General features: G+C 35.1%; 1 protein-coding gene across 1 annotated transcript; it reads right to left on the bottom strand.

Annotated features, from left to right (window-relative positions):
* Positions 1–8,228: 8,228 nt before the first annotated feature.
* On the bottom strand, positions 8,229–21,918 carry LOC137645055 (cytidine deaminase-like). The gene is made up of 2 exons (XM_068377911.1): positions 21,703–21,918; positions 8,229–9,167 (listed from the first exon to the last, which is right to left on the bottom strand). The coding sequence occupies exons 1-2, from the start codon at positions 21,785–21,787 to the stop codon at positions 8,761–8,763; spliced, it is 492 nt and encodes a 163-aa protein (XP_068234012.1). The 5' UTR covers positions 21,788–21,918; the 3' UTR covers positions 8,229–8,760.
* Between the last annotated feature and the right edge of the window lie 913 nt (positions 21,919–22,831).

A 22,831-nucleotide genomic window follows, 5' to 3' on the forward strand; every position in this document is an offset into this window, starting at 1 on the left:
AATGATGAGAACAAATTAACAATAAATCATTTTACAAACAGTAACAACGTCAAAACATGTCATACATAAACTATAAAAAGACTTATGTCAGTCCCTCTAACATAAAAACATTTGCTGCAATTTTGAACTTTTGAAGTTATTATTATTATTATTATTATTATTATTATTATTATTATTATTATTATTATTGCAAGCTAGGCTATAACCCCTGTTGGAAAAGCAAGATGCTATAAGCCCAAGGGCTTCAGCATGGAAAAATAGCCCAGTGAGGAAAAGAAACAAGGAAATGAACAATAAGAGATGAATAAACAATCAAAAATAAAATATTTCATGAACATTAACAACATTAAATTAATTGTTTTCACACACAAACTAACAAAACTCTCCCCCCCCCCCCCCCAAGAAAAACAAGAGGAAGAAAATTCGAATTAGGAATCACAACACAAAATGGTGAAAGGTTTGCCGAAGAATAACCTTAAAACCCAGTTGCACTAATTTCTTATTCAGAATTTTATCCTATTCCAACTTCCAATTTACATTTAAAAGAAAAATCCTTAGTCGAACCTACACTCCGATAAGACTAAAATAACGGTAATAATAATATCAACAACAACAACAACAACAACAATAATAATAATAATAATAATAATAATAATAATAATAATAATAATAATAATAATAATAATTTCCAATTGACATTCAAAACAAAAGTTTTTGGTCAAATCTACACTCAGATAAGACTAAAATAACGGTAATAATTTTAGTAATAGTAACAACAACAACAACAACAACAACAACAATAATAATAATAATAATAATAATAATAATAATAATAATAATAATAATAATAATAATAATAATAACCTAGCTGGTATATTTCAGACTTCTCATATTTCTAAGTTGCGGATCTCAAAAGCCATAAACTTGAAATTAATCATATTATTATTATTATTATTACTTACTAAGCTACAACCCTAGTTGGAAAAGCAGTATGCTATAAGCCCAGGGGCTCCAACAGGGAAAATAGCTCAGTGCGGAAAGGAAAAAAGGAAAATAAAATATTCTAAGAAGAGTAACAACAATAAATATCTCCTATATAAACTATAAAAACTTTAACAAAACAAGAGGAAGAGAAATAAGATAGGAGAGTGTGCTCGAGTGTACCCTCAAGCAAGAGAACTCTAACCCAAGACAGTGAAAGGCCATGGTACAGAGGCTATGGCACTACCCAAGACTAGAGAACAGTGGTTTGATTTTGGAGTGTCCTTCTCCTAGAAGAGCTGCTTACCATAGCTAAAGAGTCTCTTCTACCCTTACCAAGAGGAAAGTGGCACTGAACAATTACAGTGCAGTAAACCCCTTGGGTGATGAAGAATTGTTTGGTAATCTGTGTTGTCAGGTGTATGAGGATAGAGGAGAATATGTAAAGAATATGCCAGACCTATTCAGTGTGTATGTAGGCAAAGGGAAAATGAACCGTAACCAGAGAGGAGGATCCAATGTAGTACTGTCTGGCCAGTCAAAAGACCCCATAACTCTCTAGCGGTAGTATCTCAACGGGTGGCTGGTGCCCTGGATAATAAAGTTATTTCTAACGATTTAGCTATAATCCAATCTATAAACCCACTCTCTACAGTACATATCAATTCTGCAGCTTATAAATAAGCATTTTATCTGGGAATTAAAAATGAATTTTAATCTTTATATCAAGTAGCGAAAATTTTTAATTTTGAATTCTTAAATTCTTAATTCAAAAGCTCAAGATAGAGACGACTGGCGAAATCTAATCGAGGCCTTTTGCGTCAATAGGCGTAGGTGGTGATGATGATGAATTCTCTCTCTCTCTCTCTCTCTCTCTCTCTCTCTCTCTCTCTCTTAGACATGAGTACACAAAATACACAAAAAACAGATACACATACACATACATACAAAAGGAAGAGAAGGCGACAGATTAACGAACTAAGAAAGTTTGCGGATGTGAACTGGCATCGAAAGACCATAGACAGACGCAAATGGAAGGGCCTGTCTGAGGCATTTGTTCTGCAGTGGACTAGTAACCTCTGATGATGATGATAATGATGACGATGATATATATATATATATATATATATGTGTGTGTGTGTGTGTGTGTGTGTGTGGTGTATATACATACGTGTCTGTATGTGTCTTTCACTGAACGAGCATATGCTGCATGCGTATTACAGTATACATCCTTATACACATAAAAAATATTTTGTTTTTCCCCTAACAGATGCATGCATAAACATCTCTTGTGCATTGTGATTCCGTGCACATAATAAAACCTATATAATCAACGCAAGTTTAGTCGAATCCCATTTATATTCTCCTTCAGTCCCTCGTTATGTAAAACCTCTGACCAACGAAAACAAGAACCTTAGACAAAGTCAACAAATTAATCATCCACTTGATCTTTAGCAAGATGTTTCTGATAACTATTTTAAGGAGAATCGTCATAACAAAATCAATGTCTATACTTCAAGAAATTAATTGAAACTAGTAGGCCTACATGTGTTGACAAATGTGATAGCAGAACCAAAATATTCTTATGCTTGTGAGGTGAAGAGGAACCATGAAAAATTAGCTGCACTGTAATGAGCCTGTCCACTGAGTTGTATTTTTGGCGAACTTTCAAGAAAAATTAAAAACTAACAAAAGAGAAAAATTAACTAGCAAAAGAGAAAAAAATAGTAAATGAAAAAAAGTACTATTACAGAATGTAGGCTAATACTTTCCACAACGCATGAACTCGACCCCTTATAGAAATAGGAATAAACCAAATAAGAAGATGAACTCGACGCTAATGAGCTCCATATTTATTACTAATTTATGCACATCTGCGAAGAAGCTTTAAACGGAGACTCATTGTCACGTAACAGAACCGTTTTTCGTTAATGTATGTGTTTTTATGCATATTCTCAATGACGCGGATAACAAATGGATTCTTACGTCACATAAGTATCTGGAGGTCTTGGTGTCTTGCAATGAGACTACGTTGATGCATCAACATGCATGGCCTATTGGACCTGTTATTCTAGTTGTTTTTATACAGTATACTAGTGGTGATATAATTCATTTGCATAACATGTAGGATTTCTTTTAAGGTAATATACTCCGAAGTTTCGTTATATCAATAACCATCATATAGTTGAAAGACCATGATTCGTTTTTAAAAGCTTTTGCCGCAAGTTCCTGCTTTATTATTATTATTATTATTATTATTATTACTACTAGTCAAGTTACAACCCTAGTTGGAAAAGCAAGATGGTATAAGCCCAAGGGCTCCAATAGGGGAAAGTAGCCTAGTGAGGAAAGGAAATAAAGGAATAAATAAATGATGAGAACAAATTAACAATAAATCATTCTTAAAACAGTAACAACGTCAAAATAGATGTCATATATAAACTATTAACAACGTCAAAAACAGATATGTCACATGTTAAACTATAAAAAGACTCATGTCAGCCTGGTCAACATAAAGTGAAGAAGTTGAAGAAAAGAACAAGATACATAGCTCAAGGGTGTATATATTATTTTCTACTTACGCAACGAAAATAGCGGGTGATGATCACATTAGAATGAAGATCAAAATAATATGATTCGACCTTGTTGGCGAGAAGTGTAAACAAGGTCTGGTTTCAAGTTGGAGTTAAACAAGCGAGTTTTTCTGCATTATTTTGCACCAACTAGCCTTTATTTGTGATGAAATATGAATAGTGACTGACAAAGTTTATAACCTCACTAGTATACACGACCCGTCAAAAATGACGGTTTCATTTAGACATATGCACACACGGATTCAACCCTTCCAACCCCTCCCCCCCCCCTTTTTTTAACTAAACACGCTGGTTCGGCAATTTGTGGGAGATTGTGGTTTCTGAGGGTACCTCTTGGGGGTATTCCCTCTCTCTAGGGTATGGTTACTCCACCTACCCCTTTGAGTGTAACAGGATTATATATATATATATATATATATGCAGCCACTTGCTCTTTATTGTACAGGGGAGATAACGTATTTATCTCGATATTCAAAATACAAATATAAATACAAATATATACTATGGCAATAAAAAAAAGCATTTTCCCTTCTCTAATCCATGACAATAGAAGACAGCCTACATTATGTTTTGAACATAGGCCTATTCATAAGCAATGACTGATATGGAAGATATATAATATAGTAGGAGAACATTAAGTAGAGGTGCAACTAGGGAAAGACTGAGCAATCGCACTATTAAAGAAGGTGAAATAAAAAAAAGAATATTGGAAAACATTACAGTGGCATGTTTACTGCCATCTTCCAAGCTGCCATTTTTAAACAAAAATGTTTTCGAGAACTAGTACTCAACACTGGTATATACCTCTTTGTGTAGTCATGCATGCAAATGTTAATCAAGTCATGTGCAAAAAAAATAAAATAAAAATAAGACACGTGATCAGTGTTACTAATTATTATGTTTTGTTATTTTTTTTAACAGTAAGTGCTCTTATAAAGAATTTGGACAAATATTGTGAAATTTATATATTCAACAATGTCTTTAGTCATGAAAAACTATAAAAGATTAAAATAAACTCTGATGAACTATGTAAAAAGATTATACTGAGTCTAAAACACTGCAGCTAATGGAGAGATTAAAGTTAATATTGGTATTTAATGAGTACCTATGCGTTAGCAGTAATCGGTCGGTTTATCCAAGGTCCATAGAATGCCACTCAGCTTCCCCGTACGTCAATGGCTATTACTATTACGTCAGACTTTCCTCACAGTTTTTATCAGCCTCATTTGCTGGTGTTTTAATCGCCTCATTTGTTGGTGCTCCTGATAAGGAATAATTTACAAAACGAGTTCATTGTAATTCTATCTCAACGGGTCTGTTAAAGAGAACAACACTAGACTCAAAAGTTGAGGACCATTGCTAGGCCTAACCAAGATCTTTAGACTTTGGGTCTAACGTCCTTTTCTGATGATCGCCAAACTTAGGTTCGAGTCCCGCTCAAACTCGTTAGTTCCTTCGGTCGATGTAAACTCGGTATCTTTGTGAGCTAAAGATATGGGGTGTTTGGGGGAGCCTATAGGTCTATCTGCCGAGTCATCAGAAGCCATTGACTAGCCTTCCTTGGTCCTAGCTTGGGTGGAGAGGTTGCTTGGGCGCTGATACTACACAGTATTCTATAAGTTTTATTCCAGCTGTGACCAAGTTGTGGAATGATCTTAATCACGTAGTTGAATGGAAAGAACTACATAAGTTCATTTTAAGTTGCGGCATATGTCTTTATGTTGAACAGGCTGACAAGTCTTTTTAGAGATTATATAATGAACTATCTGTTTTGGTGTTACTGTTTTTAGATGATTTTATTTCAATTGTTCATTATTTCTCATATCGTTTATTTATTTCCTTAATTCATTTTCTCACTGGGTTATTTTTTCCCGGTTGGAGCCCTTAGGCTTATAGCATTTTGCTTTTCCAACTAGGGTTGTAGCTTAACTAATAATAATAATAATAATAATAATAATAATAATAATAATAATAATAATAATATGGTCAGTCTCTAGGGCACTGTACTGCTTGCTAGGACAATGTCACTGTCCCTTGCCTCTGACATTCATCTAAAATAAGCCTAAAGTTTTCCTTTCCGCAAATCTTAGATTGCCTGTAGGCCTACAACTTATTAAAGAAACTTGAAATTCACTAGAATTTTTTTTTTTTTATCTTTTCCCTTTTTTTTTTTTTTGGTAGCAGATAATTGTTTCGAGATAAGCCATGAGAAAACACATTGATCTGACTAACATTTTTCAGATTTAAGAAATTCAATCATCGACTACTGTTCGGAAAAAAAATAAATCTGGCTGGACATGAAGAAAGCCCTTTTTTTTTTTTTTTTTTTTTTAAATGGTAAATTCTGCGAAGGTAAAAAACAAGCAAGTAGCTTTCCTCAAATAAAAATAACTAGCTTCTTGGTCTGTTCACAATTTCAAAGATATAGGAAGTCGATTTATTATTTGATAGATTAACTCGCACAATGTAGCATTTGACACTAAGACATTACGTTGATAAATTCTCCTCTGACAAGTTTAATCTATCTAATCCAGTGGTAAAAGAAATTCTAAGAGCCCTTATCAGCAGGGTTAAGACCACAGGATTGATTGGCAAACTTTATAAAATTACTGTATAAACATTTCCGCATTAGTGCTTCTCTCACAAACTGTAGCCTACAGAGTTCTGATTACCTAAAAATTCAATAAAAGTCAATACATTTAGAACAATCTACAACTGCCAAAGGAATATCCATTTAACTAAAAACCGTTCTTTAACTTTAATACACGTATTTAGGACCCAAGAGCATATTACCCAGTTTCGACATTTGATCTATGACTGGCCAGCTGTCATATTTACTGGTAGACTTTTGCTTCCTTTCCTCACAGAACTACTTTCCCTGTTGGAGCCCTTGAACTTGTAGCATCCCGCTTTTACAACTAAGGTCGTAGCCTAGTAGTAGTAGTAGTAGTAGTAGTAGTAATTACCAAAGAGGAGTTTAACAAGATTGTAAATAAAAGGAAAATAATTTAACCCTTGTGATCATTTCTGTTAATACATCCTATTCTCATTGTATTTTGGGCTGCTGACTTCTCCCGATGAAATCCTTCTCTCCACAACGTTTCCTTGCCGGCTTCTCCCCAATATATGTACACACACACACACACACACACACATATATATATATATATATACATTATATATATACATTATATATACATATATACATATATACATATATATATATATATATGTATATGTATACATATATATATATATATATATGCATAAATATATATATATATATATATATACATATATATACATGTGTATATATATATATATATATGAGCAAGTGTCACGCTCATATCTCTCGGTGGGGGAGAGAGTAGCCACACTTTGATGAGAGGGGGTAGCATGTCTGTGCATATCTAAATATTTAGCAGCCATTTTTGACGGATCGAGTACGCCAGTATTGAATAAACTTAATACACACTCTTTTGACGATAGTTGAATGGCAAGAATTCTCTTACCTACTTACAAAAGGTAGGATATTTCAAGACTTGTTAAATCTATAGTAATAGAAATAGCAGCAGTAGAAGATTACCCACAATGTTACAAAAACAATTCATATGATAATATAATCAGAAGAGACTATGCCAAAGACGGTGAGTGTGTGACTCACGGAGTTACGGTTTGGGAAGTCCAAGCACAAGATGGGATTTTCCACATCTTCTTTACTTGTTGAATTGGGCTGAATCTTAAAATATCCTAAACATGTCCAGCGAAGTTTAAAATTTCTCTCCAAGTTTCTTATAGAGTTTAAATATGATTTTTTTTTTATTTTAATATTGTTACTATTCTTAAAATATTTTTTTTTCCTTATTTCCTTTCCTCACTTGGCTATTTTCCCTGTTGGGGTCCTTGGGCTTGTAGCATCCTGCTTTTCCAACTAGGGTGTGGCTTAGCATTTAATAATAATAATAATAATGATAGTAATAATAATAAATAGGAGAGAGTACCCAGTCAGTAAGATTTACAAGGCTACAGTTTTAACTAGAAAAGCACTCTGTGCAGACCTCCGCCACGGCAGCTTATTTCCGGAAACCAACTTGTCTTTCTCAGAATTCATTTCGGTCGACCTTTGACCTGGGACTTTCAAACTTGAAATCAGTTCCCCGTCTCAACATAACAATTAATCCCTGAAAGTTTCACTACTCTAAAGCCCTGTCCACACGATCGAGCATGCCCGACGGGCAAACAGTGATACCAGACCACAATAGTCAGTAAGAATGAGGGTTAATGACGTCAGATGCGGGAAAACCATAAACAGGGATCTGGCATCATACGGTGTTGCCAGATCTCTGCCTTTAGTTTTCCCGCTTATGACGTCATCAACCCTCATTTTCACTAACTATTGTGGACCGGTATCACTCTTTGTCCGTCGGGCATGCTTGATTGTGTGGACAGGGCTTAAGAGTGAAATTGTGGCCCGGAAGTTGTTCACGAATAAACAGAGACAGAAACGGACCAACAGGGGTGAAAACATTACCTCCTCCCAACTTTGTTGGCGGAGGTAATAACTATAAAAATGCAGAAATGAGAACGGAGAAAATAGTGGTTTAATTACTGAAGTTCTCTAAACAAATATATGAATAAATGAAAAAAACAATAGAACAAATAAAAATGTATATTTTGGCACATAATACATATCCTGTCACCAGTGAGTGACTCAAATTTTATATACTGTAAGTTAATTGAATACACGCGACTCCCAGTCTGCTTTATATATAAAATGCTTCCAAATTGTCATTTCAAAGGTCTGTTACAAAAGTATTTTTCCCAAGAATTCTTAAATAAAAAAAGAAATGGCAAAATTGCTCCACAAATTCGTCTACTAAGGGTCTCAACATAAAAAATAAATGGAACTCATAAGCCTACACACTGCTAATTTTGCTAAACAGACAAAAATTCTCAGACCATATAAAAATGATTAAATTCCTCTACACATTGAAGGTCCAGAATATTAAATGTATTCTTAAGATATAAAATATAATTACTATACAAAGTCTATGCGTATCTATAAGAATCTGAGGTAATTTATCGTACTCAAGTAAGACTCGTTTTGAACTCTAATGTTTTACAATTATGCAGAACTAATTGGCACGTTTGTACAATACACAGACCACACAATCGAACTGCACAGTTAATTACCGAGTGAGACCCACTCTGGATTAAAACTATCAGGCAGTAATTTCGCCACCGTCGTCTTCATGTATTTCTTGTTAGGCATGGACAAGTACACCTCCATGTCTAGGCCGAACTCAGCCAGCGTCTGCCTGCACATGCCACACGGCCCAACGAATTTCTCGCCCATTTCCGCCGTGATTGCTATGGCTTTGAATTTGCGGTGTCCTTCTACGACAGCGCGGCTAACGGCAGTTCTTTCAGCACATATGGCCAAGCCATAGGACAAGTTCTCTACGTTGCATCCTAGTATGACTGATCCGTCTTCGGTCAGGAGGGCGGCTCCAACTGCAAACTTGCTGTATGGACTGTAAGAATTCTGGCGTCCACGGAGGCTGGCGTCTATCAGCGACTCGATTTCACTGTCTGTTAACGAGAAAAAGGTGCTAGTTTATGTTGCGCCTAATTTTTGTGGACTTAATATAATATTATAAGGTTTCAAAGGTCTTTTCTAATCAACAATGCACAATGTACCCAACTTCAAAGTTTACAGTAGGCCTATATCAAGCAGATATGGTTAAACTCCGGCATTACAATAACTTTAAATGCCAAGAACCATAACCCAAAACACCAAGTTTATCACAAGCTTAGACAAAATTTCATGTGTTCTAGAGTCGTATATTTATATTATCTTGACAGAGCAATTTCGAAGATTAAATATCTTCCACTGAAAATATTTGGTAATAATGGCAATGATAATAATCCATCTATCTATCTACCTACCAAGGCACATATGTCAATTTTGGGAGCAGACAAAAAGAAAAAAAAAAAAAGGGGGGGGGGGACTTTTCTTCTCTTCACTATTCCCAGCCTGACAAGGGATTCGGCCAAGTTTGGTTGGTACTGCTAGGGTACCACAGCCTATCTTCCCCTGTTATCCACCATAAATGAAGCTCCATATGCTGAATCCCCTACTGCTGCTACCTTAAAGCTCACCAAGGTGACTGGAGGAAGCTGCAGGGACTATTGGAACTGTGTCACACTCACTCACCATTCATTCCTAGTTCTAGCATGCTCTTGCCTCTCACATCTATCCTCCTTTCACCCAGAGCTTTCTTCACTCCACCAATCTACCCAAACCATGGCCTGCCTCTTGTACTTCTCCCATCAACTCTTGCATTCATCACCTTCCTCAGCAGACAGACATTTTCCATTCTCTCTACATGGCAAAACCATCTCAACACTTTCATATCTACTCTAGCAACTAATTCATTTCTTACACAAGTTCTCACCCTTGCTATTTCGTTCCTAATCCTATCTAGTCGAGACACACCAAGCCCACGGACCGTGCACCAGCCATACTCTGACATTTTATCTCTAAACACATTCAATTTTTGTCGCTGTCACTTTCATTCCCCACAACTACGATACATACATCACAGTTGGTAGTATCACTTTCTCATGCAGAACTCTTTACAGTCATTTCTAACCCTCTTTTCTTTACCACTCCCTTCACTGGCCCCAATATTTTACATCCTTCATTCACTCTCTTGACGTACATCTGCTTCCCAACTCCACCACCACTTGCAGCATCAACATACCCAAAGTACTTAAACTGATCTCTTTCAAGTAACACTCCATTCAACATAGGATTCAACCTAGCACAAGTATCCCTTCTCGCTCATCTCATAACCTTACTCTAACTCACTAATACTCAACTTCTTTCCCTCAAATACCCTCCCAAACTCTGTCACTAATCGACCCAGCTTCTCCTCTAAGTCTGCAACCAATACAGTATTATCTGTAAACAGCAACTGATTCACCACCCACTCATGCTCACTCTCATCTATCTTTTTCCATCCTCCACCAAGCACTCTAGCATTCACCTCTCTCGCAACTTCATCAACAAACAAATTGTACAACCATGGCGACATCACACATCAGTGTTTTAGCCCCACTCACTGGAAACCACTCACTCACTTCATTTCCTATGCTAACACGCCTTTCTACCAATGTAATAGTGATTACTATATATAAGTGATAATTAATAACAATGACAGCAAGTAGGGGTAAGTCATGATAAACAATTTTGACAATAATAATAATAATAAGAATAATAATAATAACAACAACAACTGTTTAAAAATTGCTTCATTTTTAAGATGACCTAGTTTTGGTACATTTGTTTACTGGCCAAGATAAAATCACACAACTAATCAGTATTAGCCAGAGTAGATTCCAGATATAATAATCATTAATGCATCTATTCAATGGTATTCAAGGATCAATAGATATTCTCTTATAAAAAAGGCAGGAGTAATCCCTAGTGATATGGGTGGTGGGAATTTCGTTACCCCATAATGTTTGCCGATTGTTTTTATTTAAAATTGAAGTCCTGGTGCTTAATGAGAGGTAATAATAATTAGTATTAATATGACCCCATGATCGTAATTGTGACAATAACGACTGCAAAACAATCAGACAAGGTCAATCCGTAGGACACTTTTCAGATCAAATTTAGGGAGTTGTCAATACAGCTCCTGTCCTGGTTTTTGTGAGGCAAGTTTCTTACTTTAAGCCGGGATGCTTTCCTTTGTCATATCGTGCAGGGGAACCCTATGCACTACGGCCCTACAAGATCAATCTAATGTATACATTCTTAAGTATTTTGCTTAGCACACACCGCATTGCATGTTTAATGTCAAGTCTTTTCTTCTATTATTTAACCATACGAAAACAATCGGTAAGTACGTCCACCCAAGGTCTACCTTGTCCCTGCCAACAATGTCATTTCTAACACGTCTCAAGAACGGAAAAGGCTTTCAGTGAAAAAAAAAAAAAAAAAAAAAAAAAAAAAAAAAAAAAAAAAAAAAAAAAAAAAAAAAAAAAAAAAAAAACGAACGAACGAACGATGGAAGATTAAACATGTTAAACTTAGGGTGGAAAACTTATCAAATTTGGCAAAGTTTCGGCGGGTAAAAATGGAAAATGCTTCATGAAGATTTAGCAAATTTTACTGGCTAAGGATTATGCACCGAATTAATTTTTCTACAAATTGTAATCAAAATCTACTTCTAGTTTTACAAGTATCTTAAGTACAAATAATGTAAAACCTTTGGGAGAGGGTTAGCAACAAATCCAATTATTAAACGATATTTTAGGACAGAGTTTTGAATAATGCATAAGTCAAACGAGAGAGAGAGAGAGAGAGAGAGAGAGAGAGAGAGAGAGAGAGAGAGAGAGAGAGAGAGAGAGAGAGAGAGAGAGAATCTAGTCTCAAACATACTGCCAATCATGCTTCTACAATACCCGTGTTTGTGCAAGCACGTCCTTGTGAGTGGGTGTGACAGTGCTCGCAAACCAGGGCACCAGCCACCAGTTGAGGTACTTGCCCTTAAGAGTTATTGGGTCCCCTGTGGTTACGCCTCATTCTGTCTTTGCATAGATATACACCTAATAGTCTGGCATATTCTTTCTAATTTAATGTTGTTACTGTTCTTAAAATATTCTTATTTTGATTGTATTACTTCTCTTGTAATGTATTCAGTTCCTATTTTCCTTTCCGTACTGGGCTATTTTTCCCTGTTGGAGCCTTTGGGCTTATAGCATCTTGCTTTTCCAACTATACTCAATTTTTCTAATGAGTCGCATTTGCACGGACTCGCAGCGGTACCCTTTTAGCTCGGAAAAGTTTCCTGCTATCTGATTGGTTAGAATTTTCTTGTGCAACCAGTCAGCGATCAGAAAACTTTTCAGAGCTAAAAGGGCACCCCTGTGAGTTGGTGCAAATCTGCCTCACTAAAAAGAATCGACTATAGAGTTGTAGCTTAGCTTCTAATAATAATAATAACAAATAATAATAATAACGAACAATAATAATAATAATATTATTATACAATCATAACTGACAGTGTATTTGGGCCTTTAAAGGCGATCCACTAACATAACTGCTGGCCATCCAGTCAAGGTAACCAACCCAGATAAAACTACAAAAGGCTACATGCTTTACATTCAAGATTTAAATGTCAATATCGATGCAATCACGTTTTATGTTTACCTGATATCAGGCTCAACATTTAAACAGACTTTTATTATTATTATTATTATTATTATTATTATTATTATTATTATTATTATTATTATTATTATTATTATCAGTACTTGCTAAGCTACAATCCTAGTTGGAAAAGCAGGATGCTGTAAGACCAAGGGCTCCAACAAGGAAAATAGCTCAGTAAGGAAAGGAAATAAGCAAATAAACTACAGAGAAGTAATTAAAATATAAGATATTTTAAGAACAGTAACATAATTAAAACAGATATTTCATAAATAGACTATCAAAACTTTAATAAAAGCACGAGGAAGAGAAATAAGATAGTAAAGCGTGCTCGACTGTACCCTCAAGCAGGAGAACTCTACTCCAAGACAGCGGAAGACTATAGTACAGAGGCTATGGCACTATACAAGACCAGAGAACATTGGTTTGATTTTGGAGTGCTCTATTATTATTATTATTATTATTATTATTATTATTATTATTATTATTATTATTAGCCAAGCTACAAACCTAGTTGGAAAAGCAAGATGCTATAAGCCCAAGGGCTCCAACAGGGAAAAATAGCCCAGTGATGAAAGGAAAAAAATAAATGATGAGAATAAACTAACAATATATCAAACAGTAACAGCGTCAAAATAGATATGTCATATATAAACTATTAACAACGTCAAAAACAGATATGTTATATATAAAATATAGACTCATGTCAGCCTGGTCAACAGAAAAACATTTGCTCGAACTTTGAACTTTTGAAGTTCTACTGATTCAACTACCCGATTAGGAAGATCATTCCACAACTTGGTAACAGTTGGAATAAAACTTCTAGAATACTGTGTAGTATTGAGCCTCATGATGGAGAAGGCCTGGCTATTAGAATTAACTGCCTGCCTAGTATTACGAACAGGATAGAATTGTCCAGGGAGATCTGAATGTAAAGGATGGTCAGAGTTATGAAAAGTCTTATGCAACATGCATAATGAACTAATTGAACGACGGTGCCAAAGATTAATATCTCGATCAGGAATAAGAAATTTAATAGACCGTGAGTTTCTGTCCAACAAATTAAGATAAGAATCAGCAGCTGAACACCAGACAGGAGAACAATACTCAAAACTATATCTTATTTCCTGGCTTCTTATATAACCTTGGTGGTAGACTAATGCATGTTCTTGTTCAAACGAGAGAAGAATAACAACCTCGTGTCGTTGAATTTATATTACAAATATATTGCTCACTCAAGACACTATTCTGTCTTATTTATCTTGTGGTTTTGAAGTTTTTATAGTCTATATGCAAAAGATTTATTTTGGCGTTGTTGCTGTTCTTAAAATATTCAATTTTAGTTGTTCATTACTTCTCTTGTAGTTTATTTACTTCATTGTTTCCTTTCCTCACTGGGCTATTTTCCCCTGCTGGAGCTCTTGGACTTATAGTATCTTGCTTTTCCAACTAGGGTTGTACCTTAGTTAATAATAATAATAATAATAATAATGATAATAATAATAATAATAATGATGATGATGACGACAACAACAACAATATAATAATAGTGTGCTATTCAGGGCTGCGTGTGTCGTTGGTCATAAGACGACTGGGGAAAACGTGCTCTTGTGATATTCTCTAGAATAAGCTATTGATTTGTTCGTCAACAGGCGATTACAAGTCTTAGTGACAATGATAATTAATAACAGCAATGATCGACAAGACACCAAGCATCTACGCGTTTTCATTAGTAATAAAACACACACAAAAAAATAAAAAGATGAAAAAAATTATAAAATACAATCAAAATGTCACATGGTCTAATGGAAGCACTACCATTCACAATTATGAATGCATGAACTATATACGTTATATCTATACTTAAGTTTTAAAACGGGTTTAGATAGGATCAGACATCGTGCTGGATTACTAAGTACTAAAATAATATAATCAGAAAATATTAAAAAGAAACTGAATTACTAAAACAGTTCAAGTTTTAAAACATTTCCTCTTCCGCTAAAATTTTCGAATATCACGTTCATCCGGTAAGGAGGAACTAGACCTAACCTAGCCTTCAACGTTGCACAGTTTTAAAGGGTTTAAAGACCACTCATGAACGGCAGATTCAACGGACACTGACAATTCCCTACCAAGCAGGACAATGTCCTAGAATCGAATTTAATACAAAATTTAGGCCTCAAGCCAAGAACTGGGGCATGACCATATTTATATATGATCAGCGTCCAAGCCCCTCTCCACCCAACTTACGAGTAGGACTAGGACCAAGCAATGCATTCACTTCACCTTCATGGTCTCTTAGGAGCCAGATAATAAGCAATGACCAAACTTGTCCCGCAGCCCAAAGGTCAGTTGCCCCAGGCTCTCCCACCCTCCTTTTTTTTTGGGGGGGGGGGGGCGGGGGCGACGGGAAATTTCACTTGACACTCCCGCCCCAGCCAAACATTATATTTATAATCTTAATACTGATTATAGTATAAAAGTGATTACGTTATCGGACATACTGAATTCTGAGCTTATCAGCTTTAGTAATTTCTTTGCTTGGAATTAACTGATAAATCTCACAGGATTTTAATGGATTTGATAGGGCTTCGTTTCCATTCCCCTTATCTTTAAATAAACGACTAGTGTACGAGACCCGTCAAAATGACGGCTAAATATTTAGATAGATATGCACATACACGCACGCACAGATTCAACCCTTCCCACCCCTCCCCCTTTCCTAACTTCAACACGACAGTTGTGGATTTCAAGTGTACCTCTCGAGGTACCCCCTTTCACCAGGGTATGACTACTCCCTTCCCCCTTACTCTCCATGTATGGAGCTTAGGGAGGTTGGTTAATGACTCGAACGCCATGTTTGGTCAGAAATTTTGTATCTAGTGCCAAAAAAAAAAAATTGGCATTTGCACCAGTGCCCCGCTCATTCATCCCACCTGATCCAAAAATTCTTGGCCAAATAAGGAACTCCAGTCGTTGACCAACATCCTTAATCTCCAGGGATGGATTCCTGCAACTTTTGTTTATTTCTAGAATTAAAGACACCATTGAAAGGATCCCATTTTGAGAGTGGAGAAGAGATAATGCAAAACACATCAAAGATGAACACCATTACAATCGAAGCCTACCAGAAGTGTTTTCGGCAGTGGTAGAATCATTGGCTGAAGTGTGTGCAGGCCCAAGGGGCCTACATTGAAGGAGCTTAGGGTCCCACTCACGTCCAAGGAGGTATTAAACCTCCTTACTCATGTTATGTATGTAATATATTTTCCCCAGCCAAAGGTAAGATGCTTTTTAGTGCCTAAAGTAGGATACTTTTTTTTAGACAGACCATGTACACCAATATAATATATATATATATATATATATATATATATATATATATATATATATATATACTGTATATAGATATATATATATATATATATATATATATATATATATATATATATATAGATATATATATATATATATATATTATATATATATATATATATATAGATATATATATATATATATATATATATATATATATATATATATATATATATATATATAGAGAGAGAGAGAGAGAGAGAGAGAGAGAGAGAGAGAGAGAGAGAGAGAGAGAGAGAGAGAGAGAGAGAGAGAGAGAAAGGCTAGCCAGTGATCTGTGTTGATGTGGCACCAGTGAGGGAATCCGTTTAAAACCAGGTGCCCTCTCCTATCGGTCATTTATCGGTGCGCTGAGTATAGGAAGGTATATTACGTTCCTAAGATCGAAATTTAACCACTTCACCACTAAACCCATTCCTACAAGTCACAGCCCATTGCAACTTTTTAAACTGGTATTTCGATTTTACCAAGTTGAATCACAATCATAAAAATCAACACTTCTCTGGCAATTAATTTATAACATTTCCAGAAATATACGTGTAACAAACTACCTTAAATTCGTGCTATTGTGTTGAAGATACCACAACATTCGTTGGGTCTTATTTTATAAGTATTATCTTCTATACTTTATACGTAATTCTTATTCAAGAATTAACATTGGTACTAGGGTATAATACATTATGTTAGGGATACTGCAAATAATCTAGGAGTTTCTAACGTGATTTGGCATTATTCAATAAAAACTAATCACCTAATCTCATAAGGCCTATGATTCAACAAATCCCCGTACTTATGAGTCAAGCATTAACCTTATCTTAATGGGATTAAAGCGTTAGGAAAATTTACGAGCCATGTTGACAGAGTAAAATGGCAATGTTAATCACGGATTTATCGAGAACAATCATAGTGTTTATCAAGGGCAAAGCTGCTTGTGATTCATGGTTCTAACTAGTGGCAAAGGGCATCATAATCAATATTATTAAGCAAATATAGTTTTGCTTTACAATAATGCTATTACCTTTCAAAATAAAAGCCCAGGTCACTTATACCGGAATATAAGGGAACTAGTATCTTTTCTTTCTACGGAGAGTACTGCTATGGCAATCACGTCTCATACCCGACGAATTGTAACAACTGTGACCTTAGGAGCATAATGATTACTAGAGATGCCCAATTCCTTGAATATGGACTAAAAATCGTCTTGTCTACTCCATGATAAGAATAAAACTTAAAGCAACAGTAAGAACTAGAGGAATATTGAAAGGAACTAAACTCAACACTGAACGTTTAGAAAATACCTCGACGGAACATTTATACCCAGAAAACATGGTCAATAATTGACCAGACTGGGGTTGAAGTTCCGCTCAAACTCGTTAGTTCCTTTGGTCGCTGCAACCTCGCAATGACCACAGGAATTAACGAGTTTGAGCAGGACTCGAATCCCAGTCAGGTAACCGCCGGGCAAGAACGTTACTAACAGACCAGCACAAGTTGCATATACCTTTTGAGTAATAGGCCTATGGCTATGGTGTACCGCTTGTGGTATTAATAAACTAGTACAGAAGAACAGAGGAGCTGAGGGTTATATATATATATATATATATATATATATATATATATATATATATATATATATATATATATTATATATATATATATATCATAATTTAAATCTGTGATTCTACATATTTGTTATCAACGTAATATCAAGTCACAATTAATGAATATGACTGGCAAATATATTCACAAACATCGTAATCTATCTTTATTCAAATTTTATATAACGACACCACTACTGTTAAAACAGCTTTTTCGGTCTGGTAATACAGTAATTTCATGACGAAATTGTCTTGGTTATCAATTAATATCGTCCTTAAAAATGATGGTACCGTAATTAAATTTGAATAGAAATTATTCTAAAAATACCGAAAAATTCTCATATACACTAAGCGTTGATATTAAATATTTTGGACCGTCCAGTTCTGATAATTTGACAAGTCATCGTATCTTAAAATCTATTCTAGCTTTAATGGATGGTTAGTACAAGGTTAATCCTTTCTCGTGGGAGAGTTTTTCTCAATCTTGCTCCTCTATTTCCTATGTATTATGATTTTGAAGATATGGACATAAAACTTCGTATATATCATTTGGGGTGTTTGAGATGGAAGTTTTAGGCATAAGCCTATCGATGGATCTATGTTTTAAGGAAACGCTTATAGGCCTAAGACTTCACGTTTATGTTTAGTTAGGAACTCCACTATTATTATTAACTGCTAAGCTACAATCCTAGTTGGAAAAGCAAGATGCTATAAGCCCATGGGCTGCATCAGGGAAAATAGCACAGTGAGGAATAGAAATAAGGAAACTACAATACTGTAGAAGTAATTACCAATGAAAATAAAATACTTTAGGAATAGTAACAACAATGAAATAAATCTTTCAAATATAAACAATAAAAATTTTAAAAACAAGAAGAATAGAAATAGTATAGAATAGTGTGCCCGAGTGTACCCTCAAGCAAGAGAACTCTACCCCAAGACAGTGAAAGACCTTGGTACACAGGCTATGGCACTAATCGAGGTCAATGTTATACACAAGGTCAGTAAGGAGCTTTGTCACTCTACGGGTAGCCTACTTGGCGTCAAATTTCAGAGCAGAAACACGTCTGTATTCTAGACCAACAATTTAGAAGTGGAAAATTATAATACCATTTATTATTATTATTATTATTATTACTTGCTAAGCTACAACCCTAGTTGGAAAAGCAGGATACTATAAGCCCAGGGGCCCCAACAGGAAAAATAGCCCAGTGAGGAAAAGAAACAAGGAAAAATAATATATTTTAAGAACAATGACATTTAAATAAATATTTCCTCTATAAACTATGAAAACTTTAACAAAAAAAAAAAAAAAAGAGGAAGAGAAACGAGATAGAATAGTGTGCCCGAGTGTACCCTCAAGGAAGAGAACAACATTCCAGGACATAATTACAAAAAAACAGAAAAATATTCATGCCACAACTTAAAAATGTTTCGAATAAAAATTACTTCAATAAACAACAAAATCTACCTCTTTATATCTTTTCGTAACAATCGTCATATATGACGGGCAATTGCACTATGCAATAATTGACAATGAGTGTCCAACACTTACATGAACTAGAAGCTATGTAATTTTTTCATTACTTAAGATGTCATGTTCTGCACAGTCATTAAACGACAAGAAAAAGGCAAGTTTAATGAAAGTTCTGAGGAATTTCGCTTTAAAAGGTATTTGTTACATCATATACGTAGTGTGATGGGAAAAGTTACGGTAAGATAATTTAACACGGAATTTTTATTAATAAATGTGATATCAATCAGTCAGTCGTGGGGAACAGAGAGAGAGAGAGAGAGAGAGAGAGAGAGAGAGAGAGAGAGAGAGAGAGAGAGAGAGAGAGAGAGAGAGAGAGAGAGAGAGAGAGAGAGAGAGAGTGGCTAATCAACATGAAGACAGGAGGTATTATTATCATTATTATTATTATAACAAGCTATAACCATCGTTGGAAAAGCAGGGCACTATATTATGCCCAAAGGCTCCAAAACGGAAGAGTAGCCCAGTGAGGGTAGGAAACAAGAAAAGAAACAAAACACAAGAGAAGTAATGAACAATTAGAATAAGACATTTTAAGAACTATAAAAACATTAAAATAGATCTTGCATATATAAACTATAAAAAGAGATAGAATAACATGCCCGAGTGTACCCTCAAGCAAAAGAACTCTACTCTAAGACGGTGGAAGACCATGGAAGCATAAAAAACCCGGAACCTCCAAATTGCAACATCATATTGGACGGAGCAATAATGAAACAAAGGTATTTATATATCTAGGTAGTATATGATACAAAATCTAATAAATTGAAAAAAATTACTAATAGCAAAAAATGCACTAGACAGTATGAAATCTACTGATTATTAATATTATTATTACTTTCCAAGCTACAGCCCTAGTTGGAAGAGCAGGGTGCTATAACCCCAAGGGCTGCAACAGGGATAAAATAGAGTATTGAAAGGAAATAAGAAAATAAATAAAGTGACAAACAACATGACAAGGATTCAAGTTAGAAAGGGGAAAAGTGCAAAAGATTTAATCGATTCTTTGGCTTGGAAAAGGGCTGATGTATTCTTCAAATGATTGTTTCGAACTATTTTCATTTTAATTTCTATAAGAGATAATTAGCTTTGAAAGAACGGGGGTCATCTGTGATTTAACGTTTACGCAAAACCTTAATACGAAACCTTAACTAACACCGTAATTCCATTATTTACGGGGGTCTTAAACTAAATTACCAAGTTTTGAAAAGGTAGGTATAAAGATTATCATATGCACACGTCACTAATCAGACAATTAGCCTAATGGTGTCTTAATCTATTTTGTACACCAGGGCACACTATTCTATCTTATTTCTCTTCCTTTGTCTTTTTTTTAAAGTTTTTATAGTTTATAAATGAAAAATCGATTTAACGCTGTTACTGTCAAGGCATTTAATTTCAATTATTCCTTACTTTTTTGGAGTTAATTTCCTTGTTTCCTTTCCTCACTGGGCTATTTTTCTTTGTTGGAGCCCTTCGGCTTATAGCAACCTGGTTCTCCAACTAGGGTTGTAGCTTAGCTAATAATAATAATAATAATAATAATAATAATAATAATCCTCGTTACAACCACAATGGCATTAGATCGGGTTATGATTATAAGTATAAATTACAATCTAATGTAGCCTATTGATATGAAACATTTTTATAACAGAAGTCATTTTAAATTCTTCAAAACTGTGATCTTGGGACTTGGCATCTATAATACAACTCATGACTAAGGCACTGTGTAGGTATAAATACCATATTTCCTCACTTACATACCTTCACACGGTTTCAAAAACATTTAATTTTGAATGTGGTAATTATTCATCGAGTGTTATTCAAACAAATATGTTCTACGAAACACTACATAATTGTTAATGGAAATATAAAGGTATGAAGCCCAAACGGATACTACAGGGGAATCTATAAATAAAAATCGTGTTTTCTCACATACCTTCACGCGGTTTCAAAAACATTTAATTTTAACTGAGTTAATTATTTATCGAGTGTTATTCAAACAAATTGTTAATGGAAATATGAAGGTATTAAGCCCAAACGGACACTACAGGGAATCTATAAATAAAAATCGTGTTTCCTCACATACCTTCACACGGTTTCAAAAACATTTAATCTTAAATGAGTTAATTATTTATCGAGTGTTATTCAAACAAATTGTTAATGGAAATATGAAGGTATTAAGCCCAAACGGATACTACAGGGGAATCTATAAATAAAAATCGTTGCTGTGGAGTAACATCTTGAACACCCACTTACATCTTAGCTCTGATCAATAGAAGATATTCAACACTATTGTATTAACGCAAGAATTGAACACAAAAGATTAACTACGTGCCTCCCTTTCTAAATGTAGCACAGTTAATATAAAAAAAAACACCTTATTTAAAGACAAACCTGACAGTTTCTTATCCATTTCAGCCGTTGTGGCATCGTCCTTAGAAGGTCCAACCTGCTGTAACTTGGATACCTGATTCTCCATACTTGTAATGCTTATAGACGTTTGCAAAGGAAACGGAGCAAGACCGGTGTCGAACACGTGCTCAAGGAGACGGGATTGAAAAGAGGCGACCAACCACGTCGACAACAACAGTCCAACTGACTAGTCAGTTAGTGTTGACAGATCAGCTGGGTAATCTAAAAATCCCCAAAACTCGTGATAAAAAATCCCCAAAGCAACCCAAAAATCCCCATTTCCAGAAATAGATTTTCTCTTGATCATGTAAGCTTTAATAATATAGAAATTACTCACTATACTTCATATAAGTGCAAGTAAACTAATTGCAACACTATAAAGTTTTACTCATCTTTGTTTCTTCTTCATAGAAATTTGTACAGAATATCCCCATCAGACACCCAAAATCCCCAAAATCTAGGGATATATACCCATATCTGGCAACATTGAAATAGTCACTAGATCAGTGACTAGCGTTTGTTGGTACTAGCGTAAGCACAAACCTTGGCAGGCCTGATTAGAGTGGTGGCCAGAATTCTGTCGGCTGCGGCTGTGTTTAGCGTTTAATGCACAATGATTTATTATTATCAATAAATCTGTCTGGAAAATCCAGTGTCATTGTAACCTAGTGCCAATGGCGATGCATAAACATACACGAAAATGCGTTACTGCTATTTAATTAAACATAGAACAGTGTTCATATGTGTAAAATTCTTTAAAAATTCTGCTTATGATTTATAACTTTTGCTGTTATAATTCTAGAATAAGTAGGCTTAGCTAATGCTGAACTCAAGTCCATGGTGTTATTCTAGAATAAATAGGCCTAGCTAACGATGAACTCTTGGAACTAAATTACTCTCATATAAGAACCACCATAGATCTAAATAGTAACTTTATATGACCTTGTTTGGTGTCGGCCACAGGACGAAGGTCGGGGATAAGGGATACGGCAGAGGACCTTGGGTGATGTGAATGAGGAGGGGATTTTAAGTAGTTGGATCGATACACCATTGGCTGAGTCAGCGCTCTGGCCTCCGAGTCCGCCAACCTATTTCCCTTCCAGACAGACCG

The sequence above is a fragment of the Palaemon carinicauda genome, chromosome 8, assembly GCF_036898095.1.
Source record: "Palaemon carinicauda isolate YSFRI2023 chromosome 8, ASM3689809v2, whole genome shotgun sequence".
In the NCBI taxonomy this organism is placed as follows: domain Eukaryota; kingdom Metazoa; phylum Arthropoda; class Malacostraca; order Decapoda; family Palaemonidae; genus Palaemon; species Palaemon carinicauda.

Bases quoted from the DNA above. Each gene is read 5' to 3' on its own strand.
- LOC137645055 (XM_068377911.1), bottom strand. From the start codon at position 21,787: ATGGAGAATCAGGTATCCAAGTTACAGCAGGTTGGACCTTCTAAGGAC. The intron at 9,168-21,702 runs GTTTGTCTTTAA...TCTCGTTAACAG, and splicing joins AATGGATAAGAAACTGTCAG to ACAGTGAAATCGAGTCGCTG.